The 16804-nt window shown below is 35.3% G+C and overlaps 1 protein-coding gene across 1 annotated transcript in view; it reads right to left on the reverse strand.

Moving 5' to 3' along the window:
* The window catches only part of LOC144437030 (uncharacterized), a 54940-nt gene that overhangs the window by 1212 nt on the left and 36924 nt on the right, over positions 1–16804 (reverse strand). Inside the window, exons 5-21 of the mRNA XM_078125897.1 lie at positions 16283–16429; positions 15190–15253; positions 14680–14754; positions 14312–14456; positions 13279–13481; positions 12703–12888; positions 11784–11886; positions 10755–10879; positions 9253–9387; positions 8740–8874; positions 8252–8389; positions 6569–8119; positions 6085–6183; positions 5506–5614; positions 4971–5143; positions 4252–4350; positions 1–3376 (exon numbers count right to left, since the gene is read on the reverse strand). The exon at positions 1–3376 is cut by the window's left edge and continues 1212 nt beyond it. Coding sequence (XP_077982023.1) covers positions 3200–3376; positions 4252–4350; positions 4971–5143; positions 5506–5614; positions 6085–6183; positions 6569–8119; positions 8252–8389; positions 8740–8874; positions 9253–9387; positions 10755–10879; positions 11784–11886; positions 12703–12888; positions 13279–13481; positions 14312–14456; positions 14680–14754; positions 15190–15253; positions 16283–16429 — 3664 coding nt within the window. The 3' untranslated portion in view covers positions 1–3199. The remainder of the gene's footprint in view (positions 3377–4251; positions 4351–4970; positions 5144–5505; positions 5615–6084; positions 6184–6568; positions 8120–8251; positions 8390–8739; positions 8875–9252; positions 9388–10754; positions 10880–11783; positions 11887–12702; positions 12889–13278; positions 13482–14311; positions 14457–14679; positions 14755–15189; positions 15254–16282; positions 16430–16804) is intronic.

Below are 16804 nucleotides of genomic sequence, written 5' to 3' on the forward strand. Positions count from 1 at the left end.
AACTATCCTTTTATACACTTCAACATTGTAATTTGAAAAATGTCACTTAATTTCACTCAATATTTGGAGTTTTACCAAAAAAAAAGGTTTTAATTGAGGTTTCCGTACAATAATGCCCGTTTTTGACAATATAGTAGTTATATGACAAAGGAAGTTAATTTAAGACTGAGGGTTCTGTGATGGTTCTGTGGTGACTGTTACTATGCAGTATAAAAGATGGGTCTCAAAATGCATGTTGTTTGCAATTCTTGATATCATATAATGTCATTGCTTGATAGGAAGTTTTCATTCTTGTAAATCTCTTTTGTGAACACACTGCTATTTAAATTTTTCTTTCTCCATTCAAAGACCAGAAAAGTTACTACGGTTTTGAAAAAGATGGGTAAGAATACAAAGTCTTGTACAGTCTTCATTTTTTAATGATATGGAAAAGAGTATTATATAGCACACTGTGAGGTTAGGTTTGGGCATTGAGGTGAAGAGGGAAAGTTACTATCATTGCATATATTTGTACGCCGTATAAACGACTAGTGGCTGCATGAGTTAGGACAAGTTTGGAGTTGTTGTATTGCTTAACTAGTACCATTATCATACTTGTGTGGTGCAAGTACAAAATTTGACTCGTAAACTCACAAAGATTTGAAACTCACTTGGACATTTTGTTGAGTTTGTACAAAATCTTCACTTCATCTAAAAAAAACTGCATTTGTATTTTAGTAATCTGCATAGTATGTGAACTGGCAGGATTAGTTGTGATATTTCCAAGGACAAACTAACTATACAAACTTCCAACTATCAACTTTCACAATAATAATAGAACTTCTTTATAACAAACACAACACAAGAAAACAAAAGATTGTACAGACTGGCCACTGGGGGCACTGTTTGGAAGCAGATGTTCGGTTGGCAGTGAGAGGCTGCATCATTGCATACTGTGGAACGTAATGAAAATCATCCTCTCCAAGTGTCTGCGAGCAAAATATAATGGAATCCTTGGCAATTTGAACTAGTTTTACTTTTGTAATTTTTCATATACTGACTGGTCAGCATCCATGTGAAAATTTATATTTTTGTACTAATTTCAAAAACAGCTGTAAAGTGGGTTACTACAATATGATGTATTATATCAAACTGATGACAAGAAATATGTACATCACAACAGATTGCTCCCATTATCAAAGTTTGTTACAGTTTAATGTTTGAACATTTGGGAAGATCAGTCTTTACAAAATTCAGTTTTTCTTCAAATCTTAAAAAAAAAAATCAGGCCACATTAACTCACACTTTCCTGTAGAAAGTGTTACTAACCTAGTAGTTGATTATCTCAAGATATTACAGACCTCAGTAATAATGGTATATTTTCTCTAAATGAGTAAGCTGAAACAGTTCCATTCATTTTCATGATTTTAGCTGGACTGGACATTAGGAGGTGAAGTTTCAACATATGCCACATTTTGTATTTGGAGATGCCACAAAAGGGTACAATATAACATTTGAAGATGCCGTAAAAGGGTAGAGTCTAACATTTGGAGAAGGCATGAAATGGTATTGCAGGTATAATTTTAAAATATCTCATTAAAAATTGTGTGTTTTCTGAGAGTAATTTATTTCTTTGTGGCTTAGTTTCTGATCAGAAAGATTTGGTGTTTGTTAACTTTTTTTATGGAAGGTCCATTGGTCCATTTTGTTTTTTACAAATGCACACATTTCACCAAAACAATCAGTAGTACTTGTGTCAACACAACTCACAACAGACTGAGACTACAAGTCAATAATGAAGACATCAAAACACATAACTTCTTTCATTTTTTGGGGAAATATTCAAAACTTAGAAAAGGATACATAACAAATGCACATGTGGTGTGTTTCTTTATTTTGATATTGCAAATACTGTCATCTGTTATTAAATCAGCCTTTGCACAACATCCCCCCTGTACATCCCCATTATGCCATGACAATAGTACGACCTTATTATTCAGCAATAATAAATGGCACTCTATGGGGGTGAGCAGCCTTCATATGGTTGCATAATTTTGGATAAATTAGAGAAGTGTTCATAGTTGATATGTTTAAGGCAAAGTTTATGAACCACTCGGTCACTCTTTGGTGGTTTTGCATATATCTGCATTTGTTTGCAAGGACATCTTCAGAAGTAGAAAATTTTATTAAAATTCAGACACCACTGTCTGTTCAATATTGTACTCAATAAAAAGTTAACCACCATCGTCATTAAAAACACAATTCTGTAGATGTTTGATTATGTCAACATTCTAGATAATGCTGTGATGAAAATAGCACACTATCAACATCTCTATAAATAGCCCCCTCTATCAGTGATGCTAAGAAATCTTCATTCACAGCATCTGAGAAACATTTTTGTTATGAACATGTCAGCAATCTTTCAATGTATGAAAGGATTCTGTGGTATAGAGTGATCCCTTAGTTACTGTCAAAACTCTGTCACTTAGCAACAAACCTTATACACTCCTATCAAATTCTCCATATATCAAGCACACAGAGATTTGATCATTTCACACCAGCAAATTTTCAGTGATTTGTTTTTCACTTTGCACAATTTTTCTAAAATCTCAAAAAGGCTGATTTAACACGTACATACAATAGTGTGCTATGTACATGTATTGTGTTTTCAAACCTTGTCCACAAAATGATGAGATTTGGCAGACACTTTAGTTTTGTGTTTTCAAACCTTGTCCACAAAATGATGAGATTTGGCAGACACTTTAGTTTTGTGTTTTCAAACCTTGTCCACAAAATGAGATTTGGCAGACACTTTAGTTCAGACAAATCTCTTACTTCTAATCTACTCCTGCTTACAATGAAAGTGAAAACATCACATCTGTCAACATGGGAAAGACCTCAGACTGAAAATTTGCCAGGATAAAACTGTTATCACTGTACACTTTCTCCTCATCTGACTTGACTTCAATCTGAGATTTACTATACAATAAAACACACTGCTGCATTAACAGCTGTGTATAGTCAATTCATTACACTGTACATAATACTACAAATTATCCCTGAATTCCTGTCTGTTCATCTGTCTGTCTGCACATCTTCTCCTCAACCTCTACTCTCTATTGACAACTGGAGTGACAGGACCCTACCTGTCCCCTCAATTGACAAGCAGAGTGACAGGACCCTACCTGTCCCCTCAATTGACAAGCAGAGTGACAGGACCCTACCTGTCCTCTCTATTGATAAGCAGAGCTACAGGATTACTGGTTTTCAGGATAGCCACGGCTTCCTGGTGAGCCACATCGGTAAAGTCAATTCCATTCACTTCTAGGATCTTGTCTCCGGGGAAAATCAGACCTGCTGCTGGACCCTCTGGTTGGATTTTGGTGACAAAGATTCCCTGGAAAATACAATGACACAGGGATCATTAGAATTGGAAAACTTAAAAATAAAAGGTTTCATTTGTTGTAAGGGCAAGGATCGGACATCAATCCATGCTAAAAGTTTATTTGGAATTCATTATAATTGACACTAATGTTTGGCTAGTCACAGATATTCTTGCCTTTCATATTTTGGCTGAGTTCTAACTGTACATGAGAGTTAAGTTTGTGTCTTGTATACATTTGGGATGAGTCAATGGCACATTAACATTCTGTCTTTGGTAAGATATCACCTGAGATAACATTTCAACCATATGTTGTGACTTTATTAATTGTTGGCTGCATTGCCATTAGATACAACACATTTATCATTGACAACATTTTAATCCAACATTGATACTGTTTATTGTATGTTCATATATTCTATTGTGGTTTTGTAGTGTTCTGGTGTTATGTCCTAACATGGACAGGCATCCCACCCCTGCTGGTACAGATGTCGATATATTCTGTTGTGGTTTTGTAGTGTTTTGTGTTATGTCCTAACATGGACAGGCATCTCACCCCCTTGCTGGTACAGATGTGGTTTTGTAGTGTTCTGGTCCTATGTCCTAACATGGACAGGCATTTCACCCCCTGCTGGTACAGATGTCAATATATTCTATTGTGGTTTTGTAGTGTTCTGTGCTATGTCCTAACATGGACAGGCACCCCACCCTTAACACCATCCCCTGGTGGTACAGATGCCAGCCATCAGATGTCAACATATTCTATTGTGGGTTTGTAGTGTTCTGGTGCAAGACTGTCATATAGATAGGCACCCCTCGTCCCATCCCCTAGTGATATACACATGCCATCAAACCCCATCCTCTAGTGGTTAATCTCCAGTCTATCTTACCATATCATTAGGTCTGTATGGATTGCCTTGTGAGCCAAGTCCACCAGCTATGCTGAACCCTAGTCCAGGATTCTTAGCTATCACAAACTCCAATGTTCTCTATATCAACAAAGAAAAGAACCAAAGAATAAATTAGCTATCACAACATCTAATTTTGTATTGGCTTCAAAATAACATGAACTATATAAATATCGGTTGACTATAACTTTTACTAAGCAGTCATTATATAACTTCTCTTTCTCCAAGATTAAATTGTGCCTACATATTTCACTATAAAAACCATGTCATTAAACCATCTCTGAATTATTTTGACATTTCAAGTCTCTGCTAAAATGATTCTCAAAAATGATTGACTTGGTAGAATATGTATGCAACTAAAATGGCCGCAAAGAAACCATTCAGCTTTGAACGCTGTTGTGAGTCTGGCATCTGTCGTACTTATATAAAATGGACACTCAAGCAGTTGCTATGAATATGGTCATGTTGCTAGGAACAGAATACTAATTATCTGACAATTATAATACTTACAAAATGGAAAGTCAGTTGGTATGGGTATGGTCATGGTTGCTAGGCATTTGTGTCTGATAATGAAAAGCAGTTTGCTATGAGCATGGGCATTGTTGCTAGGGACTTGTGCCTATTTCACAATACTGCAGTTGCTATGCTAAGGGATTTTGTGTCTGTTTTAAAACACTTATTTTTTAACTAAATATACTTACAAGATGTATTTGTTTGGATCTTAGTCTTGGTGAGTTCCTAGGTGAGCTTCTGGGTGAATTCCTGGGTGACAATCTTGGGCTCAGTTCACCAAAGTATGGTTGTGGTCTGATGGGTGTTGTACGTAATGGTGGTGATGGTGGTTGTCTTCTACCTGGCTTTGGACTCCCTTCACCTATACACAATGATAGTTTGATAGATCAGTCAGTAAATAAGTCTTCATAACAGACAGACACAGTCTCAATACTTATCTTTCAGAGATGTCCTCCCAACTAAATTTCATATGATTGCCAATGATTTATATTATGTCCTACAGTAATGTCCTATAGGCTCCAAATTCATCAAAATAATTTAAGTTCAATAATCTTTCAATACATGCATGAAGTATGAAACTTACCCTGTCAGAGACACCTTACAATAAAACACCTCAAAATCTTAAATAAATCACACACTCCTTAATGTGCTGTCAGTGACACCCTTACACCGAAACCCTTCAAAATCTGGAGAAAAAAAAAAGTATTTTTCATTTGCCTTTACCTGGATATCGTTGCTGCTGTGGACTTCTGATAAACATGGGTAGTTGTTCAGTTCTGTACGGTGATGTGAACACATCATCACTACCTGGTTCACTGGGCATATCATCCACCTACAAATAACAATAGAATTGTTGTAAATAATGCAAAGATATAAATGTAAGCTGTTGACAATGATGCTAAGTTGTCAATGAAGCAAAGCTACTAATGGTGTAAAGTTGCTGAAGATGAAAACTGTAATCAACCTGGAAATTTTACTACAACAACAACAACAACAACAACAACAACAACAACAACCCCACAACAACAACAACCCCCCCTCCACATTGTAAATAATTTTGCAAGATTTGTTATTTCTATATGTTGTGTTTTTAACTCTAGATGATGTCTATTTACATTATTTCATGTCAAATAAAATGTACCATACCATGTAGTACTGTACCATACCATATTGTACTGTACTGTACTGTACTGTACCATACCATACCATACTGTACTATATCGTACCGTGCTGTACTACACCGTACCGTACCATACCGAACTATGAATTCTGTAATAAATATACACTAATACTGATACTTACATCCAGTAAATGTCTTTGTTTCATCATTCTGAGTCTTAGATCATTTTTATAAGCCTGTGCTTCTTGTAGTCTGGATGGTGATGACTGTCTAGACATATCCTGTATAAAGACAACAATCAAATGTGAGTCACTGACAAGTAACACAAACTAAAGTATACACATACTTACCATGATAAAATCTACAATATCATGTTCATCCCTCTGAACGGACCCACATGTATCACCCATACATGTAACAACCATGTATCATATCATATCATATCATATCATATCATATCATATCATATCATATCATATCATATCTAAGGTTTGTGTAACATTTACAGGTGATACACCCAGTCCTTCAATACGAATGTATTATACTTGGAGCATTGTTACCATGGAATCAATTGTCTTGTCAAACATATAAAATAAGTATCATACTGCTTACATCCTGCCATAGCAGATCAAGTTTTAGCTTTAAAAACAAGACTAGTGACTTTACCTGGTACATGAGTTCATTATCACTTGCATACCCCACAGGGTTTTTGTGTCTGTCTCCATGTCCTATGCCAGGTTGTCTCCAGTCACCAGGTGAGTTTTGTCTGGTTCTCATGGCTTGTTCGTAGGAAGGGATAGGACGATGTTCACTGCCGTCTTCCCTCCTAGCTAGAGGTGACGCAGGCTGAGGACTTCTCGCTCTCATATTCACATTATCAAGTCTATTCAAAATTTGTCCATAATTCCTTATAGGTGCTCTTTGTTGCGGAGAGTTTTGTGCATAAGGACTTCCATTCTGTGGTGGTCTATAAACAGGGCGATCCATGTCACTCATATAACCTGAACGTTTATCTCTGTCACTATAGTAACCTGACCTCCCTTCTCTGTCACTATAGTAACCAGGACTGTCTTTTTCCCTAATGCTATTGTAATATGCAATTCTTTCTCTGTCACTTTGGTAACCAGACCTATCCCTGTCACTATAGTAACCAGTTCGTTCTCTATCACTATAGTAACCTGTCCTTTCTCTATCACTTAAATAACCTGATCTGTCTCTCTCAACATATCCAGGATATCTTGGGGAATATCCGGATCTTTCCCGGTCACTCCCATACCCTGATCTAGTATCGCTTGCATATCCAGAAGTTCTAGTCCGAGGTGAGGGTGAGCTTCTTTTCCCATCAATGGTATGATAGCCGGGAGGAGGGAATGGTTTCATTCCCATTTTTCTGTCTGGATAATTTGGTAGTGGTTTGTCTTTCAGATAAGTTTCTGCATAGCTATTCATTTGAACATCGGGACTATCAGGAGTACGACCATCACTTTCTCCCAGAATAGTTCTCTCTGGTGTACTAGTTCTAGAATAACTTCCATAATTTTCAATATTAGTCCTTGCATTATTTTCTATTCTCAAATCATGTATATGTTTGTCATGTTGAATCTTTTCATTAGAAAGACTATTTCTATTAACAATGTCGAGAGTCTGTGGTCTTTCTGGCATATCTTCCCTTGATGGTCTTTCAACTCTTTCAAGTGAATCACTCTTTGTATTTCTAATTTTCTGAACTGAAGCTGGCTCTGATGTTTTCTTGGGAGATTCCTGTTTCTTGGCAACTGTTTCATGGTAGCTAGGCAACACCTTGCTTGGACTTCCTGGTGGCGGTGGCAACACATTGCTAGGAGATTTATCAGTCAATTTTGAAGGGCTTGATTTTGCTGTAGGTAACATTGAAGGCACATTTTCTTCAAAGATAACTGGCACTTTAGCTGGGCTTCCACTTGGTGGAGGTAGTACTTTTGTTGGACTTGTAGGTGATTTTGTAGATGAACCGTCAGGTAGACTTCTGACAGGACTACCATCTGGCATGGTTCGTACTGGACTACTATCCATAGGTGAGGTTGAAGTCAGTGGTGACCTTTCACCTGGACTACCCTTCCCACTGTCTGGACTCGGACTGTCTCTGAGTGGTGGTGCTGTAACAGTAGGTTGTTTTGGAGCCACCATAAGCTCCATGTCTTCTTTTGTGTTTTGGCTATTCAGAACACTATTTATCATCTGTAGGATTAAAAAGAAAATATTTTAAGGAACAGAATTGATCTTATGTAAAACTTGCACATTTTCTGTTCTTATTGCCCACCTGGTTTGACCATCACATGCAAATTATTCAATTAGACTAGTAATACTCACCACATCTGGTTTTCTTGTAGGTGATGAGTTAGGACTACTCATTAAACTCCTAGATGGTGAAGAGTCACTGTCTACATCAGTACCTGTACTGTCTCGTGAGTTTCTTCGTATTCTTGCTTTGTCTTTGGCACGTTTCTCCTACAAAGAATTTTCAATATCACATTGATTCATTTTTTATATTTCAGCCCGCATTACTGACTGACTGGTCTCATTAACCACTTAGTATTTATAGCAATAGAATTTCAAAAACTTATTATACACAAAAAATAGCTTTAAAAACATAAACAAAAACACCGGATTACACCAGATATGCAAATGAGCACTATCAAAATGTCGTCTGCCAAAAAAAGTCAAATTCATTTCTTGTTTTTTGGGTAAGATTTGCATCCCAAAAATGCAAAAACAACATTTTTTCCCTGGTTTTCAAACATCCTAAATGCATTTCTGACAGTATAATGTTTTCTAAATCCTAAATATTCTGTACTCACCTTGTCTGCTTTAAATAGATAATGTCTGTCATGTAATGGTGATGATGCTGGCTTCCCTGGTTTGGTCACTTTAGCTTCTCGTATCTTGATATCAGGTCCCAGAGACATATCACGGGAACCCACTTTATGATGCGACTGTGGGATATTAACAAAATACAGAGTTAGAAATACCACAGGACATGGTGTGATTTGTGGGTATACAGTCTTAAGACGTGTCACAATGTGTTGAATATTCTGCATAACTATTGTACTATCATATATGGGCTAATTTCTTGTCGTTTGCAAACATAAATGAAAATTCTGAAGAGATCAAAACCAAATGCTTTTTCATTCTTAATTTTACTACTCATGAGATGTCACAGGAACCAACTATATGACAAGACTGAAATAGCACAGACAGTTAGAAATATAAAACTTCTATGTTAACGAGTCAAAACAAAAATGACCAAGTTGAAGTATTTTGACAATGAATATGGCGACTGACATGTGACAGTAATCTACAAGTATTCTTACCTCCCCTGAATAACCAGATGATCTGTTTATTGCATGTCCATTCACAGTGTCTCTTACATCACCATTGGCTTGTACATATTTCCTAGTTTTGTAAGCTTCCTTGGGATAGGGTGTTGGTGTTCTCTTAAAATTATGCTATCAAAGGATGTAAAATGTGGTCTCTTTTAGTAACAAGCAAGACTTAAGTATAACATTTCTAGACTTTACAATATTTCTATGATGCAGCTCCTCAATCTAGGTTCATTTATTCAATATTTTGGATCTAATTATTAATCATGTTACTCTTGCATTACTTTTCAACAAAACGAGTGCAGATGCATTACTTTTCAACAAAACGAGTGCAGAGTCCAACGGTCTTCACATCCACCTTATATCACAACACAAACATACATGTAGTCAGCCAAACAGATGTATGCAGACACATAAATATATACAAAAATATCCACACAGACACGTACACAATAACATACATAATAACATACACAATAATACACATACACATACATAAACTATACATGTATATGTATGTACGTACGTACGTACGTACGTACGTACGTACGTATGTACACACATGCATACATACATAAATAAATATACATACCCCCCACACACAGACACACAAGCATGCACACACATAACATACACAATAATACACATGTATACATGTAAGTACAATCATACATCCATACACATACATAAACCATACGTACGTACGTACACATGCATGCATACATACATAAATATGCATACCCACCCCACCCCACCCCCCCCCACACACACACACACATGCATGCATGTGCACACACATACCCAATTCATAGACTATGCCTGCAATGTGCTAATAAAAGTAAGTCTATTACAGTAACCACAAGAAATGAAGGAATGAAATGAAAATGTTCTTACATACTTACATCTATATCGTCATGACAACCATTACATCTACATACTTACATACATGGATATCACCATGACAACCATTACATCTACTGTGTTCATTCCACCAGAATTGCCCATGTATTACAATATATTTAGTTCATGTCAATGCAAAGTTAGAATTTCTGGTAGTGTTATTAATACACCAGCAACAACAACTTGCAGTTTATTTCAATTTGTCTCAATTTATCAAAAGTAAATTTTAAGCATTTTAGAGTTTTGAAAAAGTTAAAAAAAAGTGAAATTGTTAGGAATTGTCTTAGTTAATAAACTCAAAATTACCAAACTGAAACTGTTATTCATTACATTGGATAATTACAAAATTCTGTTTTTTTCATCCACCATCAGTGCATTATGAAACCAAGCAATGTTGCAAACATACCATAATGGTCATGCAGATATCAACCACCAATATCATTAGATAGCAAACCTAGCCAGTTAAGGAACCTCCAAACTATATACAGGGTTAGAGCTCACATGCAGATAAGAGTCAGATAAGGTTAGAACTAAATATACTGGAATATATGGGCAAAACATCTGGAAACTAAAAGTTAGTAAAAGTTACTCACTTTATTCTTAGATCGACCCACCTCCGAGTCTGACTCTCGTACATCAAACATAATTTGTGTTTTTGTACGTCTTTCTTCTTCCCAAAGTGAAGGATGAAAACTTTCACCATCACTGAAATAGATGTCTGACGAGAAAAACATACAAGATGAAATGTTACAATCCATAGGACTTTAAAAACATACAAGACGAAATGTTACAATCCATAGGACTTTAAAAACATACAAGACGAAATGTTTCAATCCATAGGACTTTAAAAACATACAAGACGAAATGTTACAATCCATAGGACTTTAAAAACATACAAGACGAAATGTTTCAATCCATAGGACTTTAAAAACATACAAGATGAAATGTTACAATCCATTGGACTTTAAAAACATACAAGATGAAATGTTACAATTCATAGGACTTTAAAAACATACAAGACGAAATGTTACAATCCATAGGACTTTAAAAACATACAAGACGAAATGTTACAATCCATAGGACTTTAAAAACATACAAGACGAAATGTTACAATCCATAGGACTTTAAAAACATACAAGACGAAATGTTACAATCCATAGGACTTTAAAAACATACAAGACGAAATGTTACAATCCATAGGACTTTAAAACATGCAACATGAAATCCATAGGACTTTAGTATTGGTAGATGAGAATATTTCATGATATGTTACTCTTTATACTTGCCATGTGAATTATGCAGACCAATACTATTGTACAGTCACAGTACACTAAAGCACTCTGCTGGGTATGGGGGTGTGTATCTTAAAGGCCAGGGTTTCAATCCCAGGTTCTTGCTTTAGCATTATCTTATCAGTGAAGCCATCAGGATTAGATAGTCTTTTGTTCAAGACCATCTTATTCTGTTAGACAACTATTTCACACCTAAACTTGAATCTCATCAGAAATGGGCATTTATAGACATTATTATGCATGGCATGTGGATGGGTACAATGATGTGGAGGTTGGTGATTTCTTTACTACAATTATAAACGCAACAAAATTCTAAATTCTTGGACTCACCATCATCATGTATTCTTGGTTGCTGTGGAAACATAAAACATGTCAAAACTCTGTGCTGGTAGTACTCATCCCAATCAGTCTGTAGAGGTATCAATGGTTTGGACTGAAATATAAAGACAATGTCAGGTCAATTAGAGGTCAACGTCAGGGGTCAACGTCAGGTCAATTAGAGGTCAACAATTTGAATAGTACCATAGTCAACATCCTATGCATTGATAACCTGGCCAGATTTGTTTTCCGATTGGTTGATTTTGACGACTTCTAAACAAGATGGTAATCTACATCCATGAATCATCACTACACAGTGTAAACTTGTGTGGCACTTCTTTTTCCCATGAACTCATGACTTTACTATAATCAGCGAGGGGGGGGGGGGGGGGGGGGGGGTTCAAACCATCAACAGGAGTTTTATTGTAGATTATCTGACAAAATGTGTCTGTTTGTGTTTTCATTGGTTGACAGCTGTGAAAAATCCAAGATGGCCACTACTTTTAGTGTTACTTGAAAAATTCGAACACAAGTAGAAGTCGATGTAGGGGCAGAGTTCCAGTTCTTCTGCATAGGAGCTTGGATCATTAGAATTACCTAACTACATAATTAATATGCAAAGATATCATTGATTTGTTTATTAACAGTCTCATTTCCACAATTTAGATTTAATCCTTACTGTCGAGTAAACCACTAACATTTCCTACCGATACATAAAATAATTAATTTATGAGTCATCATGACAGTGAAAATGTTACCATAGAAACACACTGATAGGTTCAACTGAGTTGTTGACCTTTCAACTTCAAACCCTGACCTTTCAAGTTTGATATGCTGTATGCCAGCATTTTAGTATGTCATGCAAGTATTTGTGTTCGCATAGTACTTTCTATTAAATTTAACTTTAGGTAAAATACACTTAGTCACTCACCTGGTTGTCTGAAAGCCATAAAGCTTGTAATTTCTTGAGTTTGGTAAAACTAAACGGTAGATATTTGATTCTATTATTGCTTAGATTCACAACAGTCAGGTGGGAAACTCGGCCAAGCTCATCTGGCAAAACTTCTAGTTTATTCCCACGCAGGGATAGGAGACGGATGTTGGAACAGCTACCCAGCTATTGTAACAAAGTGACACAAAATATAGGATAATATCAGTGTAATCATGACTTTCAAAAAACCTGATTTAAATTGTTAGTTGCTGTTCTGATACTTCTTTCTTGACCTCTGAAAGGCTACTGGGTACGGGTAGGAACATTTCAAGAGAAACTGAAGAAATACTTATTTGAAGAAAGTTTCCCAGTGTACCAATACTCAACCATTAAAGTACAGTTTTATCTCCCACTTTCCCACCATCTACGCATAGTGTTCTACAGGTGTCTCATGTTTCTATGGAAACCAAAGCATTATTTGAACTTTAACCTCTGAAGAAGGATCAAGGAGTAGATTATCATTTACACTGAGTCTGTTTCTATGGAAACAATACATGATTTGAACTTTGACCTTACCTCTGAAGGAAGATCAAGGAGTAGATTATCATCTACATTGAGATGTCTCATGTTTCTAAGGAAACCAATACTTGGTGGAAGTTCTTGTAGGTCGTTCATATTCAGTATTAGTTCTTCCATTGCTCTCATACCACCGATAGTTTCTGGTAACTTTAGTAGCTGGTTGTCGTCAACTTTTAATGTGCTCAGTTTGCTCAATTTACCTGAAAGTAAAATATTTAGGTTGGGTGAAAAGAGAGACAAAATTATATTCACCAAATTGGAATTTTTTCATTTCAAGACTTTCTTGTGATTGTAAGGTTGCATTTTTTTTTCAATTTCAATTTCTTGAATCACTACCATTATTTTGTTAATACACAATTCATGGATTTGAAATGTTTAGAATTTCAGTTAATTTATGCAATAATAAATCTTTGTTTTGACGTTTTAATTCAAAATGGTGTCCATGTCAACAAAATGAGATTACTACATCACACTTTTAGTGGTACAAAACCAATCAAATAATATTTTATTTTCACTCAAAAACTAGAAGAACGGTACAAAAATCACTGCAGAGTATGTCTTTTCAAAAGTGGTGGGCAACGTTGTAAACAGTAGTAGAATGCTAGTGCTGCACTTTATACTAGATTTCATACACTTACAACTAAATTCAACCAAGTATCCAAGCTACAAGAGTTTCTCTTTCACTTAGTAGTGTTGAATTGTAAGCCAATTGTTGATAAGGTCAAGGCTGGCTAGCCTACTACACATATTACATTAAGTACACATTCACATAGAGTAAACTAATGATGTCATTGAAAACTGTGAACTCAGTGTGTGGCTGATGTTCTGTGTTCTGTAACAAGCCATGTGAATGTACAGTAATAGTGAGATTTATTTGACTTAAAAGTTTGTCTTTGCAGTGATTAATGACTTAGACATTATCATTTCAAACTGAGGAATTCATCACAAGTGTGCAGTTTTGGCACAGCTTGTAATAGGCAAACTTAGACAGTTGAAAGAATTGTGTTGTAATGTATTTTTTTGGACTTACCTAGACTTTCTGGAAGGGATCTGAGATTATTTGTTGAAAGATGTAAATCAGTTAAAGACTCCAAGCCATTCATCTCGGTAGGCAAATCTTTAATTTTATTCTTACAACCATCAAAGTACTGCAGTTTACTTAACTTACCAATAAACTAGATGGAGAAAACATAGTCTCATTATTTCAAGGGTTTTTAAAAGTGACCTGGTTAAAGAAGATAATAACTTTCTAAATCTGACTTCATTTCTTTAATAAAATGTACAGTATTTAATTTTTACTCACAATGTGAATGTATTCAAAGGTTCTTTTAACAAAAGAGTTTTTCATAAACATTTTTGTAATAATGTAATGACAATGAAAGATTATTATCTACTTACGGGAGGTAGTTTACTCAGAGAATTTGAATCAACCCAAAGCTCTGTCAAATTTTTCAATGTACCGACAACTTCAGGCTGCAAGGTAAAAAATATCAACATTTTGTGGATAAAATAAAACATAAAATTCTACAGAAAACATGCATAGCAATAATGAAAAAAGTATAGATTCAATTTACTGTTCAAAATCATCAAGTACTGAGTGGCACTGTGGAAAGACAAAGTAATGTCTACATATACACATAGAGGGCAGTATTCCAGTATATATCGATGACCTTCAAAAGAATAGGATGCACTTAAAGATACCATGATATCGACTCCATTCAGGTCAGAGGAGATTTACACTTAAATTGCTTCAAACTTTGTAAGAACTGGATTAAATCGACCACTTTCTTTTTAATCTATTAAATTTTAAGTGCCTACTCATTTCATACTTTCAGGAAAAGGAGAAATCTGAGTTGATCTTCAATACTTCTTAAGAATAAAAGCAACAACAAAGAAACATCTACTTACCAGATCATCAAAATAATTATTCCCTAAATCTAGTCTTTCTAATTCAGTCAATCTGTTCATTGATCTGTAAAAGAGAAATTGATTTTAAAGTTCATCATCTGCTTGTCATGCCATCACACCTCTTTGTAATCCTTCACTGTGACCTTTGACCCGATATTGATTGTGCACTACATCTAATGTCTTTGCATTGTCAAAAGTTTTATTTCAATTGAAAACATTGATTTCTCTTGTCATTTTATTCTTCACACCTGTCATTGATTTGTCACTAACTACAACTCAGTATTTGTATTCAAACATCTTTTATTCAGGTATGTCAGGGGAGAATGGTAAACATATTTATTTGAATTTCAGGTTGATGCCCTTCCATTTCTGTCACTCACACAAATACATGTTAAATGTTTGAAAACCATGTTTTTCTCGAAAGTCTGTCTTTAGAACAAACTTAAACATGCAAAAATGAATGGTTCATGGATTTGGGGTTCATATTTATTAATCAATAATAGTCAAAAAATTTATTGGAAGTGAATTGATAGCCCATTGTCGTATACCACTGACAGACATCCATGAAAATTTGGGATTTGCTTTCAAGAAAGTTTCTGACTCTGTGAGTAGAAATTTTCCTTAAACATGTTTTTCATTTCAGCCTTTTACAAACAGTCATACCCATACTCCTTCTACAATGACAAAAAAAATTGTACACGCTAACAAAAACTATAATTTGGAGGGGAATTTGAAACATTCCAGTAAATCTATGAATAATTCTTTTGTCTCTCTTTTTGAAGTGCTGACGCTATTGAAATTCAAATTAAATGATTTAAGCTTATGGAAAATTTCTCATTCAAGATCAATTGACTGCAGTCTGTTCCAAATATGTTTGACTAATCTCATCTATAGAGAAATTTATTTGAAAACCAAAACAACAAAGTGTCAACACAAAGAAATATTTGGAACATACATATACCTTTTGATGAGAAAACTTAACTTGCAAATTTTGCAATAATTTATGACATTTGAAGTCAACTATGCAAATTTCAAATGCTACCCAGTCATTTCCATGACAATGGGACAAAGGTTAAAGGTCAGATGTACTTACTTTGGCAGTGATTTGAGATGATTCTCTCTGATTTCTAGAATTTTTAGTTTGGTAAGTCTTCCAAAGTTAGCAGGTAAATAATCCAGGAATGTGTCATTGAGGTACAGATGCGTTAAATTTAGTAGTTGTGTGAAACCATCAGGTAATCTATTAAGAAACATAAACATGGCATTAGGGCTAGATCTTGGTTATTGTGCCTCCACCCCCAGACTCTGGAGCAATGCTACATAATTGATTGAAACATAATATGGAGACTGTCACTGGCTCAGAGTTTTTCATCGGATGAAAATGATTCCCAATTTTCATTTATATCAACTCTGTATATATTTCACGGAAATCATTTGTATAAATTTTTTGTAAACCGTCTTTGTTAGAAGATTTAACAAGACATGTGATTCTGCTTCAGAGGTCATAGGTCAGCCTCTCCCAGCAGACATAGCTTCCTAACAGACTCTCTTGGGTGGTGGAAGTCACAGTGTCTGATGATGATAGTGATACAATGTGAACAGGGAAAAGTGGAGT

This window comes from Glandiceps talaboti, chromosome 6 (assembly GCF_964340395.1).
Source record: "Glandiceps talaboti chromosome 6, keGlaTala1.1, whole genome shotgun sequence".
Lineage (NCBI taxonomy): Eukaryota > Metazoa > Hemichordata > Enteropneusta > Spengelidae > Glandiceps > Glandiceps talaboti.